At 36.5% G+C, this 27,967-nt stretch overlaps 1 protein-coding gene across 21 annotated transcripts in view; it reads right to left on the reverse strand.

The window, feature by feature from the left end:
- Positions 1-27,967, reverse strand: part of rimbp2b (RIMS binding protein 2b) — a 224,815-nt gene that overhangs the window by 169,153 nt on the left and 27,695 nt on the right. For all 21 annotated transcript variants that reach the window (XR_009272449.1, XR_009272450.1, XM_058784429.1 and 18 more), the window contains exon 3: positions 23,245-23,391. Coding sequence is in view for 19 of the 21 variants with exons in the window: in XM_058784429.1 (XP_058640412.1) it covers positions 23,245-23,391 (147 nt within the window). In the remaining 2 variants the exon portion in view is untranslated. The remainder of the gene's footprint in view (positions 1-23,244; positions 23,392-27,967) is intronic.

Consider the following 27,967-nt stretch of genomic DNA (forward strand, 5'->3'; position numbering starts at 1 on the left):
CGAGGATGATTTGAGGCTATGTTTATCAAACATTGAGCCAAGAATTGAGGATCTCTGCAAGGCAAAGCAGGCTCAGGTCTCACATTAACATCACCTACCTGCAAGCTTCTGTAAAAAATGCAGATGATGCCTACTATTAGGCCTAGTAATAATAACAATAATAAAGCATAAATTAATATCAGAGGTCTGGTGCCAATTCCCAATTATAGCAATAGCCTAGTAATGATAATAGGCCTATACTGATGATAATAATAATAATAATAATAATAATAATAATAATAATAATAATAATAACAACAACAACAACAACAATAAAGCATGTAACCTCATAATTATATAGCAATAGCCTAGTAATGATGATAGGCCTACTACTACTCATAATAATAATAATAATAATAATAATAATAATGTCTGCAAGCTCACATTAGAAGTCTGGTGCTACTGTCAATTATAACAATAGCCTAGTAATGATAATAGGCCTACCTACCGCTACTGATGATGATAATAATAATAATAATAATAATGTGGGCCTAAAAATAATAGCCTAGGCCTAGGGCTATCTATCTATCTATCTATCTATCTATGCAAGGTGGTGTGGGGTGTGTGTGGGGGGGGCACTGGGGCCCCAACTGCAATGAACCAGCTTTGGGGGGGCCCAGCTTGCAAAAGGTTGAGAACCCCTGGTATAAAGTATCCCATTCTTGACTGCAGACTTGAGCCATTTAAAACATTGTTGAGATTTCTTCTGAAACTAGAGGAGATCCATAAAATTACTAAGACCTTTTTCTCAATAAAACAAGAAGAATGAGACATACAACTGCCTATTTGGTTTCCATGTAATATAATTTATTTCTAGGATTAAGCAATTTAGATATTTAAAAGATCTAATTTGTGATTTTCTTTCATAGCACAACAGTATTAATCCAACATACTAGCATTCATTCATTTTTTTTTTTTTTTTTTAAGAAATTACTACTTTTATACAGCAAGGAATTTTTATTCTACAAAGACTCCTGAAAAAGTATCACAGTTTCCAGAAAAACATTAAGCAGCACAACCATTATCAACATTGTTTTTCTTTTTAATAATTTTTTTTTTTTTTAAATTCCAACCAAGGTTGTTTAACACATTTGCAAAATACAAAGTAACAAAGTTAATAATACATATTTAATAATAAGAAATATTTATTGAGCAATACATCAGCATATTCATATGGATCATATGACACTACCCTTGTGAAAAAAATACTAAAATGTATTTAAAATAAAATTTATTTGTGCTAAGCATACAACACATACGTTTACATATTTATGTAAAAAATACCCTGCAATTGTACTAAAGTGGTATACTTAAAGTCTGCTAAATTGTAACCACTTATTTTGAGCTTAATGCATTTAAATTGAGCATAAGTAGTGCTATGGTCCAACTAAAGATATACTGAAGTATATTTAATTGTGCTAAAGTGGAATTATTGCAAGTATACTTCAGATAAACTTTAATTATCTTGCATTTAAAGACTAATACTATGCAGAGATCATACAATCCTTATTACTAGTGATATTAAAACACATTGTAGGCATAATATTAAGAAATGTGCATTGTGCAATAAAGAAATACTCCAAATTAAATGCATTTATAATTTTATAACTTTAAGTCTTAAGTGATGTGTCAATAAATATGTTAATGGATGTGAAGTATACCTAGTATGAAATAGATGTATTTTAAATAAATTCTGGCATAACAGATAACAGTGTGAAATCTAAATCTTCCTGCTCAACTTCCAATATAATATTTGACCACACTAATTAATAGTAAATCATTATCAAAAGCAATTACAGTTTACAACTCATGGAGCGACACTAAACGCTGCAGACTCCAGGCACCCTACTGTGTCCAAACCAACCTTCGTCCTTCTCTAACGCTTGATCTTGTTTGAAATCACACATCAATCATTCTCTCCATGCTCACATTCAGTCAGTCCGCCAGGCCCTGGAGAGCAGACGCCTGTCTGGTTTACAGTGTTCGGTTGTGGCTCAGTTACAAATGAGAAGTGATTGAATGTGAAAGAGTTCTTCAAGTTGAAATATAAAAAAAACGCCTTGGCATGTTTTCGTGCCAAGTATGCATGCACATAGAGCCCTTACACGTACACACTCACGTACATGCACAAAATGCTAAAATGGAATGCATGAAGGTGGATTCAGAGTCACACGATTGAATGTCAAACCAAATCACACAGACATGCTTACACATATAGATAAATATAGGAGGTCACATGAATAAACACACATATAAATGTCAGCCAGAATTTTCTCATGTGAGATAACCTAAGGCTAATCTGACTCCAGTTATCATAATGTAGCTGTGCGTGTGTATGCATGCATTAACAAGTGTTTGTGTGTGTCTGGGTGACCAAGCATGCACTGTATTTCTCACTCCATCACTGTAATTTCTTCCTCTCGGTCTCTCATCTACCCAGTCTATCCTCCTTTATATCTGCAGGGTGTGTGTGTGTGCGTGCGCGTGAATGAGTCATCACTGGTGCAGAAGATCATCTATATTCCTTAAGTTTGCCCAAATCTCCAGCTCACACAGCCAATGCAGCAGGAGAACAATAAAATACAACAGACACACACTGGCTGGGACTCTTAATTTACTTTTGTTTTGTTTATAATGAGATAAAGATATTTTCTATCCTCTAAGCTAAAATTAAACCCTCTCATAGACCTGTATACAATATCAGATTTTAATTAAGACATTCTTTTGCATATTTATTATATATGTGATTTTCCTTGCAGGTGATTTCTGGATTTACTATGCTTGAGGAGTGTGAAACAAACCCATACCAGCAACATCAACTCAAACAATGTTCTTGCACAGTGATCAAAAGCGATTTACGACTATACTCATTTCTGATATGAAGATTTTACATCTGAAACACCCACATGGCTCAATGGGAATCCCATGACAGCACTCTTGCCCACATTAATGAAATGCACATAAATTAAAATCTATGTTCTTATTGTAAACAATACATCCATGCATGCGTTTAATCAAAATGTCAATACTCAACAGATCTCTCTCTGGTTACATGTGCCAGACTTCTTCAATTTTGCATTAATTTATGAGTGCCATGCTTACATTTTAAAATCAAATAAGCAACCAATAGAACCGTGTCCTTGTGCTACATTTTTTATTTTTTGATAATCCATGTCACTCAGATGTAGATCTGTCACTACTTCCATTACATCACGATTTTAGCTTCCATCATTGATCCCCAACCAAATTGTCCAATTGTCTTCATAAACTGGTTCTTTTTAATGATGTTCAAAGTAGAGGTCTTCACGGGTCCACTTGGATCTGAAAACCCGAGGTCCGGGTTCGGTATTAGCAGCCTCGGGTCTCGGGTAATTAAAATAAATGTGCTTTTCCCAAATGGACCCGATTAGACCCGAATTCTTTTAAACTTTCCCCAGATGCGTAGCATACTTGTGCATTCATGTTAAGTTCATTTTTGAGAAACGCACGTAAAAAAGGAACATACTTTTGTAACTTCAGAAATCCATCTTATAGATATGAGATCCATCAGGAAATCCACTCACTTCATTACGCTGCGTGTCAATGCAAGGCTTTTCTTTTTTGTGTACAGAAGACCTTCACCGGAGATGAGGTAAACAACGTTGCAGACAAAACTAACAAATCCATGATTTATTAACCTATCGTTTTATTTTTTATAAAACTATCATGTTTATATTTCAAATCCACTGGCTACAATTGAAACATCAAACTGACTAAAATACACAAATAAAATATACATTTTGCTGAAATATTTGTAGTTGGACAATAAATTAGACATATGTAGAATTTTAAACCTACAAGTAAGTGTATTTGTATAATAGCACTAACAGTAAAGTGAATGAAGGGTAATCAAAATAGCCTTTACTAAATTAGTCTGTCCTTATTTTGAAATGCAGCGGTTTTCCCAACTGTCCTGGAGCACCCCAGCACTGTCTCCCTCCCTACATTATTGCAATGTAGAATTATTTTTAAAAACTTTAATTTTAGGTGGGATTAATCGATTTAAGAAAAAAAAGTGTGATTAATTAGTTAATTTTTTTAATCGATAGACAGCACTAATATATGTTTATTTATTTTTTCTGGCTGATCCTTTAATGCACTTTCTACCATAAACAAACACTCAGAACCATTTAGAAGTGAGCATCACAACAGCCTACTCACTCTAAAGGGCAGAGCACTTGAAGTGAGTACTCTGAAAGATGCAGGCCAGTCTGGCCTCATGTATGTGTGTGTGTGTGTGTGTGTGTGTGTGTGTGTGTGTGTGTGTCTGGTACACCCTACACAAAGCTGTACTTCACTGCCAATTTATTCTAAACTGGAATGTTACCTTGGTAACAGCAGCAAAATTCCAAAAATGCAGTTCAGAATGTTGCTGGGGAAAAAAATGTATTAAATGTTTCCTTTCTGTCTGTAATTAGATTTATTTTAGATTTATTTGCATACGGTCTCTCCATGTGGCAAATAAACTAACATGAAAACATGTAAATCAGTACAGTATTACTGATTTCCAACTGATAAACCACAGGGCACAAACTAATGATGTGAGCTCTCCCATCCTCTGATGTCCAGACATTTCAGCTGAATTTTAGCCTCGCAGTGAAATGAGAAGAGCGATTATCAGAGGAAAAGAGATAAACGATGGGGGAAAGGAGAGGAGGAGAAAGAGAAATGGACCCTGCCAAGGGTGCGAACATCAGAGATGATCAGAGATCAGACTTTCCATAGCCTTGAGCTGATCTTATTACACCACTGAGGTGCTCGCTGTATTACCCAGTATGAGTTCAAGTAATGTGAGAGATATTCTTACACACTGAAGGGAGCAAAGTCTTCATCCACTACTTATTAAACCTGCTTGATGAGGACATGCACACACACACACACACACACACGAATTTAGCCACCTGAGGACATTCTGCTCTACAAACATTTTCTATTTGTTGAAGTAAAACTCTTGAAATGTTGCTCAGCCAACAAATTTGTGGACCATAACTGTTGTATAAAAATAATTATAATTCCTGACTAACCTTAAACAAAACCGTAAAACCCTATTTTACAGTTAAACAGTAATATTGTGAAATTTTGTTACAATTTAAAATACTATTTTCTATTTTAATATATTTTGAAATTCAATTTATTCCTGTGATGCAAAGCTGAATTTTTAGCACTCATTACTCCAGTCTTCAGTGTCACATGATCCTTCAGAAATCAATCTAATATGATGATTTATGATGATGTACTGTTTAAGTTTTGAGGAAACCTATTTTTGAGGACTGAGAACAGCAAGTATTTGAAATTAGCATTATATTCATTCATTCATCCATTTATTTATTTGCTGTCACTTTTGATCAATTCAATGTATTTATTTTGAATATATGTATTTTTTCTTCCAAAAATAAAAAAGTATTTTTATGGTACAAAAATCTGCGACCACATTGAAAATATGGTAAGTAATGATATTTTTTTTTTTATATTAAATATATAACCCTGGACCACAAAACCAGTCATAAAGGTAAATTTTTCGAAATTAAGATTTATACATCATCTGAAGGCTGAATACATAAGCTTTCCATTGATGTATGGTTTGTTAGGATCGAACAATATTTGGCTGAGATGCAACTATTTGAAAAATCTGGAATCCGAGGGTGCAAAAAAATCTAAATATTGAGAAAATTGCCTTTAAAGCGGTCCAAATGAAGTTCTTAGCAATGCATATTACTAATCAAAAATTAAGGTTTAAAATATTTACGGTAGGAAATTTACAAAATATCTTAATGGAACAAGATCTTTACATAATATCCTAATGATTTTTGGCATGAAAGAAAAATCGATAATTTTGTCCCATACAATGTATTTTTGGCTATTGCTAGAAATATACCCTGCTACTTATGACTGGTTTTGTGGTCCAGGGTCACATATAAGCATTTTCACTCATGGTTTCAAACCTGCTGACCCCACTGTGCATATACAATATTCATGCATAGGTTATAGTATACATACATACATAAATTGATTCATGCATTAATAAACAGGATAAGTGCTCTGAACGCATAACTGGTCTCCAATGAAATACAATTTAAGCAAAGAAACGTAGACTTGTCTATTAGATGCTCATGCAATCTTGGCCACTATGACAGCAATAATATAATCACTCTCTCTTGTCTCTGCTTACCTTTTCCCATGCACATACCGAGCAGTACTGGAAGCTAATGTCTCTCATTGTGTTCTTCCCCAACCAACGTGCCCGTCCCTCAAACACTCAGACTAGACTGCCGTTCTCTCTAGACAGACACATCTGAATACTCAAGAAGGTTCCAGAAGTGTGGACGAATAACATTAGACTTGAGCACCGTCACCGTAACTCAATACCGCAACGGTGTGTACTGATCCCATAACTGTTGATTGAGTTACAGAGGAGGTTTAAAGGGGTGGTTTACTGCTTTTTTTCTTTGCTTGATTGTGTTTATGGGGTGCAATATAACATGTCTTCGTGTTTCGTTTGTTAAAAAACGCCCTATTTTTCATATATTTCACCTTTATTGTAAGCTGCTTTCTCCTCTGTCATTTGAACGACCGGTTGACTTCCTGATTCTATGAAACCACTCCCTCAGAAACAGGCAATGGGCTCAGATTGGTTAGTTGGGCCGGTGTGTTGTGATTGGCTAAACTGCGTACTGCACATTGTCCGGAAACTTCACGCCCATTACCTTTACGGGTGACAGCTGCATGTGCTGCGGTCAAATGTAAATAATGGTGTCAATATTGCCGTATCAGTTTGAGCCAGAATCAGACCCAGAAAGCGGTAATGAAGAGAGTCAAGCAGAACTTCCGCAAGCACGGCTCTTACAAAATGTTTCTGAATGGAAGTTTGCTGTTGTGATTACATATAATTTTTTGAAGTTTGTACACATTTGTCTTATACACACAAAATAGCATCGAACTAACTGGCCACTATAACCAAACAGCGTAGGCTTGTGTTTACGTTCTTGATCAAATCGAAAAATTACGTCATAAAGTATACATGGAAAATACATTTACAAAATTAGTACATAATTACAAATTCGGGTCCAAAATGTTTGTACGCGTTTGTCATAGACACACGAAATAGCATTTAACTAACTGGCTACTAAAGCCAGCGTTGGCATTTGTTTACGTCCTTGATAAAACTAAAGCATTACGTCTGAAATTATACATGCAAATACATTTAAAATTATTAAATCTTACTTACAGGTTGTGGCCCAACAACTGCTGCCTCTGGTTTTAAAGTTGGAACCACTCCATGTTTTAGTAATAGTTTCTGTGTGAATCCGGCATTGAACTCTTGTAGATTCTGGAAGCTGTCTTCCGTAAAATGCGCAGCACAGAGAGCTAAATTAGGATTGTAATTGTCAGGAACATAATCAAACATAAATTTTAACCATTGTTGACGAACTACAGCGTCTGTAGGAAGCCCGAACACAGAAGACCTGACAGCTGGGTGAAAATAACACCGTTTCGACGGCATGGCTACAACTCTCCACTATAACTCTTCCTCTTCGACAAAGCCGCAGAACATGGCCTTGCCCCCTCTTTTGCGTGTTTTGTATGCAACCCGGGAAGTATCTCATAGTGTCCCATATGAGTCGTTTTTGTAGGCATTAAACTTACTGATTTTTAAAAGACGATATCTCCGCTTACGTTGAACTTTCAGCGCAGCAACTTTGCAGATACTGTTCATGCACCAACAGCAACATTACACACTATTTAAAATGAAAAAAGTGAAATCGCAGTAAACCACCCCTTCACATTAAACTTTAGCACAGACACACTGAGAGATATGCCCAAAACAGTTCATCTCAATACAAATACAGAAAGAGAGCTGCTGTTATTGTGTCTATTAACTTATGTAAGGTTGGAAAATAGTGCAGAGTATAGGTCAATCAGTTAACAATATGCAAAACTATCAGGCTAACTCGGTAAAAGTATGTTACTATGCTAATTGTTTAACAGTTTATTAAGTTATCAGGCTATTAATTATTGATGAATTAAACTGATGTGTGATGTATACATTTAAAAAGACAAAAACTGTCTAATAATCTGATGATAATTTGACAATAATTGACATTTTGAAAGTTAAGATGACATTTTATTGTATCATGCAAAAAGCTAGATATCTCACTCTTCTGATTGGCTGTGATTTTATCATATGATGCAGCATTTTGTTTTTCATATTTTTTGTATCACTGCGATCTTGTCATGTTGTGCCTCAAATGGAGTAACGGAGACAGTTGTTATTATAATATGACAGAATACAGTAAGAGTTACTCTATCAAATGTTCTTTAAAAACCCAATGATGTCGGTTGTCAGAAGAGAATAAAGACTGCATCTGTAGCAAAATGATTAGAAACACAAGCGGTGTGCAGATTCAGTGAGGTTCTGTTGTAGCATCTCTACACCACAAGGCACTGAGGAAAAACATAACAGTTAATAATTTATTCAAATAATTTATTCATCATGACTAGTCAGCTCTTTGATGAGACTTTAATGAAGTGTTGACAAACTGCCTCTCTGGCGCAGGACAGACGCGGTTTGAGGGAATGTAGTGCACTCTTGTTCAGGGAGCTGACCATGGTGCTGAATCAAGCACACAGTAGAGTGGAGTTCAACTACATACTCACTGCCTAATCAAGCCTTTTCTCGTTTTGCTGATGGCCTCGAGGCCCACAGAAAGCATGCTTTGTGCTGTTTGCAACCATAAGATGCTTTTAGTCTGTGGCCAGACTTTTGATGTGCCGCATTAAGTGTGGTCTACATTACAGGTTCTTCTGGCCAACAACAACCCATTTAGGCAGGAAGAGGCTATTTGACTGACATGTGGATAGTTGACTTGAAGTCTAAGATGTCCATGAAAACCAATTTTAATCAATTAAATCAATGTATAAGGGAAATGTGTTTTAGATGTTGTATTGTGTGATTTATACACCCTATATGTTGACCATTTTGACATAAAATGTTGTTATTTCAGTCTGACAGTGCTGGTGCAGTAAATTATAGTCCAAGTATTACTCTGGGAGGCCTTAAATACAATAACCAATGTACTGTAGCAGCTCCAAATGTGCAGTCACTCATCTATACACTCTTGTTTAGCTCACTTTTAAACCTCCTCCTGCTTCTTCTCTCACACGTAAAAGTGTCAAAACTCTCTCCCACTGGCTCTGACCTGCTGAGATTCTGGTAATATCAAAAGCGAGATCAGCCCAAACCTCCCCTGAAAATGTCACACATGCACTCCTCTGCATGTGCATTAAAGTAATAGCTTACACAAAAACGAAAATGGACTTACCCCAGGAAATCCAAGATGTAGATGAGTTTGTTTTATCATCAGAACAGATTTAGAGAAATTTAAGATCCCTGCAATGAACGGGTGCCGTCAGAATGAGAGATGAAAAAACATCAACAATAATCCACAAATAATCCACAAGACTCCTGTCCATCAATTAACGCAGGTTTGTAAAAAACGAATCCATTATTTAGGTATTTTGACTAACAACCAATGTCCATAATCCATTATAACACTTCCACAGTAAAAAAAAGAAAAAGAAAAAAAAGGTCCATTCCCTGTTGTCTTATCACATCAAAACACAACTGTTTTGGACTATTTTCACTTGTAAGCTGTGCATGACTTTCATATTGGAGAAAGAAATATTATGGATAGTGGACACATATTTTAGCCAGAAGCAATGGTTTGAAGTTAAAAACCATCTACTGTAAATGATGGATTTGTTTTTTATCAGCTGTTTGGACTCTCATTCTGATGGCACCCATTCACTGTAGAGAATCCACTGCTGAGCATGTAATGTAATGCTAAATTTCTCCAAATCTGTTCTAATGAAGAAACAAACTTATTTACATCTCAGATGGCCTGAGGGTAGCTGCATTTTTAGCAAATTTTTATTTTGGGCAAACTGTTCCTGTAAATGAGGAGGGCATACATGGAGAGCCTGTCTTTGTAAAAATACCCATTGCAGTGCTGAAAATTAAGATAGGTGAGATAGATTACAGATTTTGAACTCCACATAAAAGGTCATAAAACCTGCATATGAGCCAAATAACATGAAAACACATGATGCTCCATTGATAGATTTTTCTCACAAACAGCATTCGCAAACATGCGTGCAAAAATCTGACACACAAAGATTTTGATGCTTCTTACTGCTTCTCCAGCACAAACACACACCCACACAGATGTGTGTATGCGAACACACACACCTCCAGTGCCAGAGATCTAATTAAAGGCTGTGAGATTGAACATGTCCCTCCTTCTGATAGCGTAAAATTAGATGTTACAGATTTGGATTGCATTCTCACTGTGACGTCTGACACGTCTGCTGGAAGGATGTGTGGTGTTCTGCTTTTGCGTGTGTGTGTTTGCATAGAGAGAAAAATAGAGAATGTGAATATGAGCTAATGCAAAATGAGAAAAGCAAATATATATATATATATAGAGAGAGAGAGAGAGAGAGAGAGAGAGAGACAAAGTAAAAGAACCAGCGCTATATGCAAACACACGCTCATATAAACCCACCGAATGTTGAACATCTCAACACAGAACATCAATATTTATGCACTAGCTGAGCTGAGAATGGCAGTAATTGCTGCGGAAATCAATGCAAGTCTATTGCTCACAGTGTATTTCATCTTCTTATGAAGGTCACATGTCGTTTTCACAGACTTCGAGACACACACTCGCACAGAAACACACAAAGTCTATACACCAACATATTCCTGTATTGTTGAATTAGGCACACATTATGTTACTGAAATACTATGTAAGAAAATGCTTCTCAAATTATCCTTCATTTATGGTGTATGTGTATCATTTTTTATGAGTATCTGTACATATACTGCACTAGTTTGGGGGGGGAATGGTAATACTTTAGTATAGGGACCAATTCTCACTTTTAACTAGTTCCTTAGCATGCCTATTAATAACATATTGGCTGCTTATTAGTACTTTTAAAGCACATATTCTGCATGACCATATTCAACATCCCTAATCCTACCCAATACCTAAACGTAACAACTACCTTACTAACTATAACTATTAATAAGCAGCAAATTAGGAGTTTGCTGAGGCAAAAGTTATAGTTAATGGTTTGTTAATATCAAGAATTGGACATTAAAATAAAGTGTGACCAAAAAGATTGGCTAAAAATAGCTATAAATGTATTAATTATCTTTAAAATTTACTAATAATACATTTCTGGATTTATATTTAAAGATTGCATTAAAATAACTGAAAATTAAAATGAAAATCAGGGTTGTTATTGTTAACTAAAACTATAAAAAAAAAAAAAAAATCATTTTTGGCAATAGAAATAAAGCTGAAATTAAAAAAAAAAAAAAAACTTAGAAAAATTGGATGAAAAACTAACCTTAAATGAACATTTGTTGCTTTGGCAGCTAATTGAAATGAAATAAATTGAAGTACTAAAATTACCAAAACTGAATAAAATAAAATAAAATGAAGCTATTAGAAATATTAAATTTGTTATGTTGGATTAGCTTTTATTTTTATGTTTTCAGTTTTTAAGTTTTAGTCACTGTGCTGTGTGCTTTTGTAATTTTTCTTAGTTTTAGATTTTAACGTTGAAATTTTATATATAAATAGTATAAAAGTATAGTGTAATAGTACTTTAATAGTATATAAACACCTATTAGTATTTAAATCACATTGCATACTATGCAGTGCAAATGGTATAAAATTGAGATGCAGCCGAACACAGTTGCATGTTAGCATCTAACCATTAGCCAAACCTAATGTTTCATTCAGTGTAAAATCTCATTTTCCATTTTCCTCATAACATAAGATCGCTAAGAGCAAAACAGCTCCAAGATTCAGACAGAGATTACTTCCTTGGAAAAACACTGCAAATGCATCACTGTTGGTATCTGTTAAATATTATCTAAATATCTTAAAGGCTGTGTTTTCAGCACACCTATTCCGACATGTTTTTAATGCTTCTACACTATGATAAAAGCAGTTAAGAAATATAAAAGTATAATGATAGTGTTTTAGAAATAAACGCAGTGTAAAGGACATTCACAGTCCTCTAATTTGCAGCAGAGCCAGAGAGCTGGTGCGGTTTTCTCGACAGACGGACAGGAGAGAGACCTATGGGGGCTTCTCTTACATCACTGCTTCTTTGATTTCACTCTCTGTCTCTCATCCTCCTCCTCCAGGCATCCCTCTCTCATCTCTCCAGCTCCTGCGTCACTCTTTCATCCTCTGCGGAATTCAAGTATGTGTGTGCGATTGCGTCTGGAAGAGAGACATTTGAGCGTGCACGTGCCCGAGTGCATGTAGGTGCGAGTGTGTGAGAGAAACGAGGTGTGCTTAACGTGTGCGTGCTGCCGTCCCCAAGATCCCCAACCTCAGCTAACTGGCTTATGAATGTTGGATGGGGGTTTTTATGATCTTGTTAAAACTGGTTACATTATTCAAAGCTCCATTCATTCAGAGAGAGAAAAGGCAAAGAGAGAAAGATAGATTGAGAGGAAGAGAGAGAGGGAGAAAGAGAGAGAGGCCGCGGGCTGAGTGAAATTTTAATGAATTCTCTCACGGTCGGAGGAAAAACGATTGTGAAAATTGGCAGAGAAGGACGAGATTTCAACTCCGCTGATTTCTCCTGTGTCATCAGCTCTTTTATTTTTTGTCTCATAATGGGAGAAGTTCGAAGAAAGAAAAAAGAAAGTGAGAAAGGGAGATGTCAGGGGTATCATTTTCATCCAGATGTGTGACACTGCTGCCTCATGTTGCTTTTCTCACCTTATTAAGTCAGAAACGAAAATGTTTAAGCTGCACAGATCAGGACTGTGTCCTAACTATTATCTAATTTACACTATAGTTCAAAAGTCTGAAAGTCTCTTATGCTTACCAAGGCTGTATTTATTTGATCAATATTGTGAAATATTAATACAATAAAAAAAACAACTAAAATAACTATTATATTATACTGACATTTGATTCACTGACATGCTTCACTTAACTGCCCAAAAACCCGCAACACACTGGGCCCTATTTTAACGATCTAAGCACATGGTCTAAAGCGCACGATGCAGGTGCACTTAGGGCGTGTCCCAAATCCTAACGACGGGGAAAACGGTCGGCACGCCCGGGGCATGGTCTAAAAGGTTTGTCTCTATTCTCTTAATGAGTAATGGGTGTGTTTTGGGTATAACGTGCGATAAACCAATCAGAGTGTCATCTCCCATTCCCTTTAAGAGCCAGTTGTGCTCGCGCCACGGCAGATTCACTATTTACACGGCAGAATTTGCAAGCGCAAAGACTGGTCACGTCTCCAGAGAGGAAACGGAGCTGCTCGAGCGCGAGCAAATAGGTAGCCTCATTCTGATACATACAATGACTCATCTGACCAGGGGCGGACTTAACCAATAGGCGAGGTAAGCGGCCCCGGGGAATCAGGGGGCCCCGTCTGATATTCGCGAAACATACTTGCAAAATGCACCAGCATGCATTTGTGTTATGGAGAGCGTCAAATGTTCACTCACCACTCAAAACGGCGAGTTTTTGTCAGGTGTGGAGTTCTGCAAGCTTGTGAATCCTCTCATTATAACAACGTGTAGATAAGATGTAAATAAGAGATTCATTGTGCAGAGAGCTTATTAACGGAACGTCGTGAGATCGCGATGAACTGAAGTGATTGACAGCTTTTAGTGATTATAGACGGAGCGCTCTTTGCATGCATTCTAAGCTATTTTGACTGTCTCAGAACAAATATATTCACCTCAGTAAAGAATTTATTGTGTTTTAAGTCATAATTTTATTTGTCTTGATGTTTCAAAATGACTCTCTTGTGTGCTTTTCCTAGGCGCACCAGCGCGAACTATAAATGCAAATGAACTATAAACTAAAAACGCATATAAATGCACGAATGCAATGACTGGAGATTTTCGCAGATTACATTTTTGATTTGTTTCTCGGCAAACCCTATCGTATGGCTTAAGAACACTTGTAATATCACTTTAGGCTACTTAAGTTGTGAAGGGGTAATAGTTATAATAAATAATAGTTATAGCTATAATGAGAGAGAGCTAGCGAGCAAAATAAGGGCTAGGTGTAAAAGAGCATATAGTTATTGTGTTGGGGCCCCGTACCTGAAATTTGCTTAGGGCCCCCAAATCACTAAGTCCGCCCCTGCATCTGACTAATCTGATACATGCAATGTATAATAATTTTTTACATTGTAATCCTTTAAATTTTAATATTGGGCATGTTTGTGAGCTGCTGCGTGTCCCTGTGTGTGTAAAAAGCAGAGTGTACACGCGTTGTGGACCCGCCAATAGAGAATGAGGGTTACGTCACAGTCTTTTCACTCCGCGTTGCATTTCGGGAAGGCGCCGCCATATTAGCAGGATACGCTGTCCGTTCCCATGGTTACTTCTCATTCTCTATATGGATAACTGCTTATCTTTTGTTTTGTTTTTGCCTTTAAGTTAAACAACCATTAATTTTTCATTGTATCGTTTGCAGGGAAGAGAAGCTAATTTATCGCATTGCATGATAATTCGATTTTTTTTCTCTTAGGTTTTGTAGAATTTCATTTACAATGTTGATCTGATTACCGTGAAAACAGTGTCACCCGCTGGATGCTCGCTGCTGCTTCAGCCGTCATATTAAATTATCCAAATAAAAGTGTGTTCAACAAGCTGACAGAAGTCGATCCATTTCTTTGTTGGAAACTTTTAAATGACAAAGTATAATTGTTGTTATTATAAATATTCATTTTTCCATGGCCACAGAGGAGAATCAGAGATTGTGGGTCACATTCAGTGAACAGTCACGAACTCACTGTACTTTTTACATTTCTTTCAACAAATGACAAGCAAAATCAAATCCCTAGGAACTTGTGAACAGTTTTGTAGCATTTTAAAATGCTGGTTTAATGTACCAAGACAGTGATGCTAAAAAACATGCAGGTGAGCGACATGTTTAAATGTTAAGCGTTTTCCTCCCTTTAGAAAACCGTAATGTAGAAAGCGCTTATGGATTAAGACAGTGATATTTAATGTTCATATTTTGGGCTCATCTGTTTTTCTGCACATATAATGATTTATTAGTAAGGTGTGTACAGAATGTGATCTTTTATTATCACTGTCTCGGTGCATTAAGCGTGTTCTTATGCTTAATGCTTAACGTAAATAAACGCTTTGCGTTCACATTTTGAGCTTGTATGCATATCTACATATAGTATATGCTTTACAATTTTGTCTTCATCACTATCTTGGTATATTAAGCCACTTTAAGCATTTTAGAAAGTCTGTTCAAGTTAATTCACAAGCCTAGTGAGAGTCATACTCACAAAGAAGGTAACGTTAATTATTATAATAACGTATAAAAAGTTATTCTTTTATTGAGTGAGAGGCAGTGGGTTTAATCAGTGACATTAACAGATTTACTATTCGGCGTCTTCTCCACAACCTGCTTCATTTGGTGTTTTAACACAGAAAAAAGGCGAAAAAACATACTGCATTATTCAGTTTTCTCTCAGAACGATGATCTGAGTTACTATTGCAATTCTCGATGCAGCTTGAATACAATCATGACAAAAAAATCAAATACTGCCCTAAACTCCATAGCGGGAAGGCAGCGCTATCCTGCACATTAGAGGTCGACCGATTCATTGGTTTTGCCGATTAATCGGCACCGATAGTTGATTGCCCCAACTATCGGTTATCGGCAAAAATCCATGCCGATAGTTTTCCGGTTTTCAACCGTTGCTGGAATGGCTGAGAAGGGTCCGCTGGCATTATACAGTACGAGAGCGGCCTCTAGAGGCGGAAATCACTGACAGCAGGTGTTGTTTATTTTGACACGTGACACTGCGCGCTGCACAGAGCGGGAAACTCCAGACGCGCATTTAAATACAACCGACAGAAAATCCTGCCACGGAACAGAGCGCCATTCACATAGTTTTCTATTAAATTACATTATATTTGTCCCAAATCGTTGTGAATGTACATAATGACTTCACCCTAGGCTATAAATTATGTATTGTGCATTTTTCAGCAAAACGTTTGTCTTTCTGTGGCTTTAATAAAATCTGTATGCTTCATATAGAGAGCTGTAATACAGATCGCGCGTTCTCTTTCTGCTTGCTCTTTTTTTTTTTAAACACCGAACTTCGAACTCATTTATGCCACATTGTTCATTCTTGAAGCAAACTTATGTCCGTTTGGTGATTTAAATAAATTGTTTTAGACCGCTACTTGATTTGAACGCAAAGTGTGTGTCTGTGTGATACCTCTGAGTTCTCCTAGACGCAGCGCTGCACTTTTGCCCAGTGTGTGACTAACTTTTTTTTTTGGATTAGATAATTATCAAGTGTTAAAAAATAGAAGCAAATAAAGCGTGTGAGTACACATACAATATCCATATGCATGTAATTTTAACGCTATGGCCTTGTGTAGGTATTTAAAGATGGCCATCTTTAAGCATGACTGTTGAAATTAAATGGTAACACTTAACAATAAGAGTCCATTCGTAGCATTAATGAAAACTGTAGAAGTATTGTTCCTTGTTAGAGTGTGTTCATTTCAACATTCACTATTAGCTACTAATAGGCTACATTTTTAAATTTTAAAGTTTCTTCTTTTAACATTAGCAAACTATGAAATAACTTTAATGATCAATATAGTAAATAATATTAATATTTTTAGTCATTTACAAAGTATGGTTTAGTACTGTTGCTGCTTTTTTTTTTTTTTTAAATAGTAAAGCACTAGCTCTCTTTCAGTATCTATTTTGAAAACTATCGGTTGATTAATCGGTATCGGCCAGTGTGGTCCAACCTAGCTATCGGTATCGGTAAAATCCACTATCGGTCGACCTCTACTGCAAATATGCCGGATAAACAAAGCAGTTTCCCAGAACTCAACGCGGCGTTACGTCACATTCAACAACAAACGACACCTCTAGCCATTCCGTTGGGTCGTTTGTCCAGTCACAGATTCCGTACAGACAGTCCGACACAATACAGCTCAGTTTTTTGACGTATCTTGCACTGTCGAGCAGCAGAAATTATTTTATGTAGACCAGTGGTTCTCAACCTTTTTTGGGCCAGCGCCCCCCTACCCATTATCCAGGTCCCTCAAAGGGACTCCAGAGAAATCTCAGTGTGAATTTGCATGACCTTTGAGCCCATAGATGGCATTGCATGAGAAAACATCATGCTGCAGTGTTAAATATAGCCACAAGGGCTCAGGAGAACTTCAGAAAACTGCTGTCACTTAACACAGTCTGCTGCTGCATCAAGAAATGCAACTTGAATCTCTGTTACTCAAGGAGAAAGCTATCAATTTTATGCAGTGATAACACCAGATTCTCAGGACCAGAGCCCATCTCAGATAGCCAAAAAGACAGTGGAAATGTGTGCTGTGCTCAAATTAGTCCACTTGTTTCTTGGGAAAAATGGATGTTGAGTTTTCAGGCCCAAAGACCAAAGGGACCATCCAGATTTTCATCAGTGACAGATGCAAAAGCACACGTCTGTCATGATATGGGGGTGCAGCAGTGCAAACAGCATGGGTGACTGGCTTATGTGTTAAGGTGCCATTGACATGGAGGCATTTACTGGGATTGTACAGAGATATATAGTGCCATCACATCTTTCATGGGAAGTCCATGGTTATTAGATCAAGACAATGCCAGGTCTCATTCTGCATGTGCTACAACAACATGGTTTCATAGACACGTGTGCATGTGACTGACTGGCCTGCAGATCTGTCTCCTATTGAACATGTATGGCCCATCATGAAAAGAAGAATCAGACAACGATGACCACAGACTGATGGGCATCTGAAGTCTTGTATCTAGTGAGATTGGGCAAAATTTTGCTCACAAAACTTTTAAGAATTAATATCCTCAATTCTCAAACAATTAAACATTATAATTAAAGGGAAAGATGATGTGACACGGTGTTAAACATGTCTCTGTCCCAACTCTTTTTTAGAGTGTGTTCCAGCATCAAAATCAAAATTAGTTCATATTTACAAAATAAAATTTGGCCAGTAAAAACACTGGATATTTTTCTTTGTACTTCAGTCAATTAAATATAGGTTAAAGAGAATGAGCACATAACATTTTCTTGACTGTATGGCATTTCACAAAACGTCCAAATTTTTCAGGAATTGGGTTGTAGAAAGATGGGAAACATATGCTTCTCATTTTCAAAATAGTTATTATTTTAGTGCAGTCCTGATTTATATCTGTCTTAAATAATTAAATTTATATTTTTGTTATTATCAATTAAATTGCAAATCTAGCTTTTTTTGTAGTTGTGGTATGCCAGCTATAATAATAAAAAGAATAAAAATTTCTTGAGCAACAATCAGCATGATTTCTGAAGGATCAAGTGACACTGAAAGCTGGAGTAATAGAGCTTTAGCATGAGAGGAAAACACATTTTAAAATATATTCAAATAAAAAGCAGTTCTTTCAAATTGTAGATTTGCTGTTTTTACTGTATTTTCTATCAAATAAATGCAAACTTACTGCAGAAAGGATTTGTTTCAAAACCATTACTGACCTTTTTTGAATGGTGGTATAGGCTATATTTTATTTATAATATATATCTTAAAAGCATGTATTTTAACCCATATATAACATTGAATGGCAAATGACATTCATGACACATTTGATTTGACTGGACTTGAAATATTATGATCAGTTTCCCAAAGAGAAAAAAAAGGCTCGGGAATATAAATTAGGCTATATTTTGTGCGTTGAATAAACTCTAAACTAGAGAATAAACTAGAAATTTGTCAATCAGCAAACAAAAAGCATTTACATTATTTTTTTTCTAATCAAGAAAAAGCATCTCATGCTTTATTGTGTCTAAATGCATATTGGTTTCACGGGAAGTTCATCAGCTGCGCTACAGAAAGCCGAGCGAACACTGAAGTAAAGAGTCGTTGCTATGGAAATGATACACCGTCTAGTCTAGAAGCGGTAGTATTAACACTACTACACCGGGCGTGAACGGCGTGAGACGTTGTGTCAAAGCACATGGATCCTGTTATAATCAGTCGTTCAGTAACTGAGCGCAAGCGCTACAGTAAACGGATGCCACGTTCTATTTCTATTTTATGACGCACTAAACGCGCTTGTTGCGCAACAGACAAGTTGACAAATACAGAAAGTGCGCTTTGATGCATCCAGTGTAGAGACGACGTTAGGATGTGGCAGACCATTTTCTTTTGCAAGGTCCAGCTCATACATCTTTGGTGTAAACTCACCGTAACCAAACGCCCCCCAAGAACAGCTCAGCGCCCCCCTTTCAAAAATATTGCTTCCAGCGCCCCCCGAACGCCCCCTGGGGGGCGGTACCGCCCCCGTTGAGAAACACTAATGTAGACCATACTGTGTCAACACCATGCTTTTCCAATGAGGGGGAAAGGATCGTTTTCCCCCACGCCGACTCCACCCCACACAGCTATTACGCGAGACCGACCAAGTCTATTCACGCACTGTTCGTGACCTGCGCTTTTTCTGAGACCATACACCTGAAGCGCACGCACTAAAAAGCCTGTCTAACAGCGCCTGATTACTGAACTAAGTTATCTTTTGCGCGAATACTGTCAAAACACACAAGGTTTATATATAGACTCAGTTGGTATGTCTAAAAATAAAGTAAACATCTGAGAGAAAACGGATGCGTGCTTGTATATTAGATGCGTGTAGGTCTTAAAGGGACAGTATTAAACATGCCGCCGACTGTCATTAAAGGGATAGTTCACCCTAAAATGTAATTTCTGTCATTATTTACTCACTCCCATGTTGTCCCAAACCTGTATTAATTTTTTCTTGTGCTGAACACAAAAGATGATATTTTGAAGAATGTGGGTAACAAAACAGTTGCTGGTCCACACTGAATTTGATAGTAGAAAAAATATACTATGGAAGTCACTGTGGACCAGCAACTGTTTGATTTTTTCCACATTCTTCAAAATAGCATTTATGTTTATGTTTATTCAGGTTTAAAACTAGTATTGAGTGAGTAAATGATGGTATAAATATAAAACACTATGACAGACAGATGACAGGCTTTTTATTGATTTAATGTTAAAACAACAAAATGCAAAGAGAAAAAAAAAATAACTCGCTACTCTTTACTGAAAAAAAAATACAGTTGCTTAAATAGGAATCAATCTATATAGTGTTTTATTTTTATATTTGTTCATTCAGTTTCTTGAATGCTCTGCTAAATATGCCTATTGTACCTGAAAAAAGCACTGTTTGTTTTATTTGTATATTATGTGTATTTGTAATGTGTGTCTTTGTTCTTATTTTTAACAACAAAGATGATTTTTTATCTTCGCCCACTTTGGCCTAAATATCCACCATTGTTTTTTTATATTTTGTTACCTTGAAAGGCTTTGTCTTTATAATAGGGAAATTATTTTGGCTGCACTGCTCAGACAAAATAGTAAAACCAACATGAATCGTGAATCAAAGAATTGTGATAAAATCGTGAAATCCTGATATGATATTTTTGCCATATCGCCCACCCCTATAAAGAACCTTTATTTTTAAGAGGCGAATGTACGATGCTAGAGAAAAACAGCAGTACTTTGTTGTCATGTGAACAAGAGGAGTATTTTTAATGAAAGGATGTCTGGTAAGAAATCTTCCTTCCCCCTGTCATTGGCATTCACTGTGGACCCTGTGTGTGTGTGTGCACCTGCAGGCTCCATATCACACTCCTTCAGTGTTGACGATAAGAGACACTTGAGGCGTGTGTGTGAGTGTTTCCAAGGCTGAGATAGGGATGTGAGTGTGTGAAGAGATGTGAGATCACGTGTGGAGACGATACCGGTGGACAGGCTCTCATAGTGCCCTCACCCGTTGGGACTAGCTTTAATGCTTGCAGATGAACCTCACTAGTGAAGGTTTTTGGACTGTGTTTGTTCTTGTGGTGTGAGTAGCCAATTAACATTGCCATAATGTCATTTTCCTGCAGCTTTAGAGTGATTATTCACATGACATTTATGCCTCAGATGACTGGCTAAAAAAGCAACTTGCATTGAGATGAATTGGAATGCTAGCAGACAGCTTTCTTCAGGTATTACTGGCCTCTTACTGGTTGTGAAGGAGAAGAGGAAGACAGAGACAGAAGGAGGAAGTAGTCTGGCCAGACTGGCTCTTTCTGAGCGTTAATAAGAAGGATAATGAAATTAGAGGTCTATGGAAGGCTTGTAGTGTGGTCACCATGCTGTTCTAACTTCATTAGCAATTATGTAAACATGGGCAAGCACAGTGTTTTCATGCGTGTTCAATGTTCCCTCTTAATTTCTTTTCTTGCTGAGCAAAACATTTCTTTATTGGGCGGACATTTCGGCCACCTGAGCAAAAAAATTCTTCATACCAGAGCTATACAGCGCGCACACAAAAAAGTGTGTAACTTTTAACTTTAATGGGCTATTTACATTTGATTTGACCCTTGATGTAACTAAATGATGCACACTTTAGGTTACCTGAGAATTTTTTTTTACAGCGCTGTTACTTAACAAGAAATCCTATCATTTTTAAATCATTTTTAAAAAATCTCACAAAACAGTTCAATTCTTAACATAATATAATATGAAAAAACGAAGCAGTTATTGCTCATGAATTCCCTTTCTGAGATCAATTATGAGGCATATTATTTCTTCCGCGTAGCCGCGACGTAAGAAGGCCGTGCACGCACGCACGAAGCTTAGAGGGAGCATTGATCACAACAAAGTTTGCTATCATAAATGTTATTTTAAAAATTTAATATTTATCACTATACTAAATCCAAAAATGTATTACAACATGAGGATATTGATTTTTTTTTTATGTTAAAAGTTGGAGAAACATTTTCAATTCAATCTAATTATTTACTTTATTTTCTTATTCAAATTAGGATAATTTGTGTTAAATTTTGCATTTAACATATTTTAAGAAATATCTTAAATTTGTTAACATTTGCAGCCCTAAAAATACATCTTTATTTTTATTTTTCCCATAACACACTTTGTGTGGTTTGAAAACTTCATGGTTATGCGAACTGTGTGAACTTCTCATAAATATTATTCATGAGTAAGAAAATTTTATAATGTATCACTGTGTCCCATCAGTTTTCAAACTGTTCCTATGCACCTGCTCGAAACCAGTATGAATCATAAATAATGTGACAGTCCTCAATGAGTTTCATTAATAAGCCAAAAACATCTTCCTGTCTAAGGAAACAAACTCTTTTCCATATCTAGAAACTCGACAGTTCACTTTGCTAACACCACTCCATACGCACATATTTTCAAGATTTCTTGCACCGATGGTTTTCCATTACCACTTAATTCTTTTATCACACTTGAGTGTTCCCTCAAAACAGTGTTGCCAAACAGCCATGGAAAAAGCTGATGACTGGCTGCCTCTCCAGATACACACAAACCATATGCACCACTCCTACATGCTTGTTTTCAATTCCTGAACAATGCAAAAATCTGACACACCAGAACAGGATAAATGACATGCTAATGGACTGCTTTTTTTAAAAAAATGCTGTTTCCAAGCAACTAACAGGTAAGACGAGCTGCAGCTCTGTTCATGCACAATACTGACAACATGAGAGAAACAAAACTGAGACTGAGAAAGAGAACCAAAACACACCACATGACCACAAGATGATGATGATGATGGATATGATACAAATGAACGGCATAATTAAATCGACACTGTATTTGTGATACAGCATAAGCCAATGGCAATAAAAGCTGTGCACTACATAATGCAATAAATCTCAACTCAATACATTTGGGTTGAAATATTCAGTACATGTAACCCAGTATTCTGTGAACACCACACCTTTAACAGTATTGGAAGCCTAATGACTCACGAACAGCTTCTACTGGGTAACTGATGTGACAGGAATATAAGCCGGTGTGTGTGCATATAATCAATGCAATTCATTTACATCTGGCCTAGCACATCCAAACTATCTCTGGTGGGATGTGTGTGTTTATACATTTGTGTAATGTTAAAATCAATTTAAGCAAACACTTCTTCCATCTTTTCTTTCCTAAAACAAAACCCTTAAACATCAAGATCATTGGCATACGGTTTGGAGGACAGATGCATGCAGACTGACCAATAGTTTGTGCTGTTGTCGAAGCAGGTAGAGGGCGGCAGTCTCGTGTGAGAGTTTGTGTTTCCGGTCCTCTAGCAGTCGGTATGCTTCCACATGTTGAGGCGATAACTCAGATAAACGCAATGGAAACACCTCATTCCTCAGTTTCTGGAAAATACAGAGACAATACATAAATACAGAATAAATAGATATATAACAAATAGTAAAATATTGCATTTTAAATTAACACAATTTTATTCAGGAAGGATGCATTAAATTAATCAAAAGTGTCAGTAAAGACATTTATAATATTACAAAAGATTTCTATTTTAAATACATGCTGTTCTTTTGAACCTTCTATACATCAAAGAGTCCTAAAAAAGTGTATCATGGTGTCCGAAAACATTAAAAAGCACATTTGTTTTCAACATTGATAAAAAATAAGATGCTTCTTGAGCATCAAATCAGCATATTAGAATGATTTTTGAAGGATCATGTGACACTGAAGGCTGGAGTAATGACTGCTGAAAATTCATCTTTGACATCACAGGAATAAATTACATTTTGAAATGTATCAAATTAGAAAACAAAAAACTTAATAAAACAATGCCCTGACTATGAGACTTAAAAACAAGTACTTGTATCTGAGGGCACCCTCAGATTCCTGATTTTCAAAAGGTTGTATCTCGGCCAAATATTGTCCTATTCTAACAAACCATACATCAATGGAACGCTTATTTATTCAGTTTTCAGATTATGTATAAATCTCAATTTCAGGAAATTGACACTTAAGACTGGTTTTGTGGTCCAGGGTCACACACACACACACATATATACATATATATATATATATATATATATATATATATATATATATATATATATATATATATATATATATATATATATATATATAGTATCTCACAAAGTGAGTACACCCTCACATTTCGGGAACCATTTTAGTATATCTTCTCAAGGGACACTTCTATAGAAAAGAAACTTGGATATATTTTAGAGTAGTCAATGTGCAACTTGTATAGCAGTAAAAATTTACTGTCCTCTGAAAATAACTCAACATACAGTCATTATTGTCAAAAAAGCTGTACACCCTAAGTGATAACAGCTATACATCGTTTAACCATGCAAGGCCACATGTCCTATTCATCATGTTAATTTTTTTGTCTGCTTGACAGGACTATACAAATTTGTTTATCTTGTATTAGAGCAGTTAAAATTTGGTGATTTGAGTACAATTCTCTCATAATGACCACTGGATGTTCAACATGGCACCTCATGACAAATAACTCTCTGAGGATTTGAGAATCAGAATTGTTGCTCTCCACAAAGATGGCCGAGGCTATAAGAAGATCAGTAACAACCTAAAACTGAGTTACAGTACAGTGGCCAGTGGCATACAGAGGTTTTCCTTTTCCACTTGGGACAGGCCTCGCAAGGGTCGACCAAAGATGTCAGATCCTTGTGCTGTGCTTCAGGTATGCCAGCATTGCTTTAGAGGTTGCAGAAGCAGAAGGTAAACTTGTCAGTGCTCAGACCATACGCTGCACACTGCAACAAGTCGGCTTGCATGGCTGTCATCCCAGAAGGAAGCCTCTTCTGAAGCGGGCTTACAAAAAGCCTGCAAACAGTTTGCTGAAGACAACCTGTCCAAGAACATTAATTACTGGAACCATGTCCTGTGGTCTGATGAGACTAAGATAGATGAGGCTGATCTGATGAGGCTCAGATGGTGTCCAGCATGTGTGGCGATGCCCTGGTGAGGAGTACCAAGAAAATTGTGTCTTGCCTACAGTCAAGCATGGTAGTGGTAGCTTCATGGTCTGGGGCTGCATGAGTGCTGCTGGTACTGGGGAGCTGTGGTTTATTAAGGGAAACATGGATTCCACCATGTGCTGTGACATTCTGAAGCAGAACATAATGCCCTCCCTTCAGAAACTGGGCCGAACGGTGGTTTTCCAACATGATAACGACCCCAAACACACCGCCAAGATGACAACTCCCTTGCTGATGAAGTTAAAGGTGATGGAGTCGCCAAGTATGTCTCCAGACCCGAACCCCATGGAGCACATGTGGGGCATTCACCATGTGTCTAACATCCAACAGCTCTGTGATGTCATTATAGAGGAGTGGAAGAGGATCCCAGCAACAATCTGTGCAGCTCTGGTGAACTCCATGCCCAGGAGAAAGGCAGTGCTAGATAACAATGATGCCCCTACAAAATATGAAATATTGACACAGTTTTGACATGTTCACTTAGGGTGTACTCATTTTTGTTGCCAGTTATTTAGACAATAATGGCTATATGGCGAGTTATATTTAGAGGACAGTAAATTTGTACTTCTATACAAGCTGCACATTGACTACTCTAAAATATATCCAAGTTTCATTTGCGTAGTATTGTCCCTTGAGAAGACATACTAAAATTGTTGCTGAAATGTGAGGGGTGTACTCACTTTTGTGAGATACTGTGTGTGTGTGTGTGTGTGTGTGTGTGTGTGTGTGTGTGTGTGTGTGTGTGTGTATGTATGTGTATGTGTATTAAACAGTTATATAGAAGTAATATCATTATAGAAATAATTCATAAATTAATAACATGCTGTATGCACGTTGTATCTTCTGATGTTGTAATAGAAAATATACAAATGTATAAGGAAAATACTGTATAAACTTAAATATGTTTTTTCCCCTTTCTACAGGAATAAAATATGAATCTTACTGCTAAAAAAGCATATCATCTACCATTAAACAATATAGCTAGCTAGCGTGTCTGTGTTTACACTGTGTTCTTTGTTAGCAGAGTGACTCTTTTGTGGTTCTTGTCAACAGTGGTGGTTTCCTGTAAGGCCTGACTTTAGCAGGTGGCCAATGAGTACAAAGCAACATTACACCATCATCATGTTCTTTACACATTACCAGGGGCTATTACTACTCTGGCAAGCAAACAGGAGCTTATCAGCGCGTCTGTTTGTACATGTGTATGTGTGTCCATAAACTGGTTTGGGTTACATACAAAACATTAACACCTGCTCCATTTGATTGTAGAGAACAAACAAGCATGAAAACAGCGTGTGGGTATATTAAACTGCTGTAAATGGACAACTCACACAGAATTATTTTGCTTGTTGCTGTTAGTCCTGCTAGCAGGAGGCTAAACCAGATGTTTGGCTTCAGTAAAAGCTCTCAGTGCCCGAAAAGCTTACAAATTCAAGTGGCTGTCAGCCTCCTATGATCTGATTGAAATAGTATGAGTGAACAAACTGAACATTCAAGAAACAGCCAGTTCACTCACTATGAATAGAAGCACATAATCAACGTGACTAATGCTAAGTCATACTCATATGTCCAAAAATGTGAGACCACATTGAAAATCTTGTTTTTGCTGTTTTCCTACATTAAATACAGGGCTTTTAAAAAAAAATATATGAATGCAAGTAAAAGTTGATGCAAACTGAAAAATCTTTATATATAAAATATTAATATGTAAAAATGTTTGCCCTCCAAATCAGTGTCAAGTTGTGTGACTATTAAAGTCAGTCGATATGCAAAAACTGTCAGATAATCAGACTTGTGGTGCAGTTTCACGAAACATGATATCAATAAATTTGTGATTCATAATTGTACTGTTTACTATAGTGTACTATACTTTTAACCTTAAAAAATGGAGGGGGGGGTGATTAAAATGTATACATTCACATTTATTCAAGGCTATAAAGAAAAAAAAAAAAAGTAATATATTTTTTCTAATATTTTAATAAGAAAATATTACATTTACCTTGTTGGTCATACCCCATGACATTTTTAGAGATTAAACTGCTTAAAAAAAAAAAAAACTAATTATTTTTTATATATACACACACACACACACACAAACAAATTGTACATTTCTAATAACTTGACTTTTTTAAATTAATTTTTTTAAAAGATTTTTCCTTTTCTTTATCTTGAACATATAACATCATGAACCCATATAACAAAAATGCAAATAAATAAATAAAAATACAAGCAAAATAAAAGCATTTTCAGTAGAAGTCTCAGACTTTTGGAGCCCAGAGTATATAATTTATATTGAAATACAATAAAGACTGACTACGCCGGACAGATAATGGATTGACTATATCTATGATGCCATTTGAAAACAGTACAAAATACTTCATTAAATAAACTAATGTGGTACAAAAACTACCAAAAACAGCCATGTAATGACCCAGCAAGCAGATTACACTACAGTAAGTATATGAGGCATTTGAGATCTCCAGATACTCACACCTGCCTAAGCGTCCGCTCTTAAGACGAGTTAGCCTAACAGTTAGCTTAGCCCTCCAGATCACAGGAAGCAGAGGGAACAAAAAGCATGTTTACTAATTCATGGCAGCAGTCAGGTGTAACGGGGGGCGGCCTTTGTTCTGGAGAAGATTCAGAAACGTTACACTGATGTCCCGAACCATGAATAATCAACAGGGCTAAAATTAGATTGTTATGTGAATAGCTACGAAGGGAAAATGGTTTGATCATTGACAAGTACGTGAAAACAGATAGCCTTGAATAGCCTGGTGACCCCCGGGCATGTTGTTTTATGCTCCCCTGTGCATGGGAGTCAGTGTTTGCGTCACAACTGATTTGACAAAACTGTCTGTCTTCTTGATGTGGCTCATATGACATTTTCTGAAAAGAATCATTCAACTAATCCCAAAAAAATTAAGTGAATGAATAAATGGACAAGTTTCAA

The sequence above is a fragment of the Onychostoma macrolepis genome, chromosome 08 (assembly GCF_012432095.1).
Source record: "Onychostoma macrolepis isolate SWU-2019 chromosome 08, ASM1243209v1, whole genome shotgun sequence".
NCBI lineage: Eukaryota > Metazoa > Chordata > Actinopteri > Cypriniformes > Cyprinidae > Onychostoma > Onychostoma macrolepis.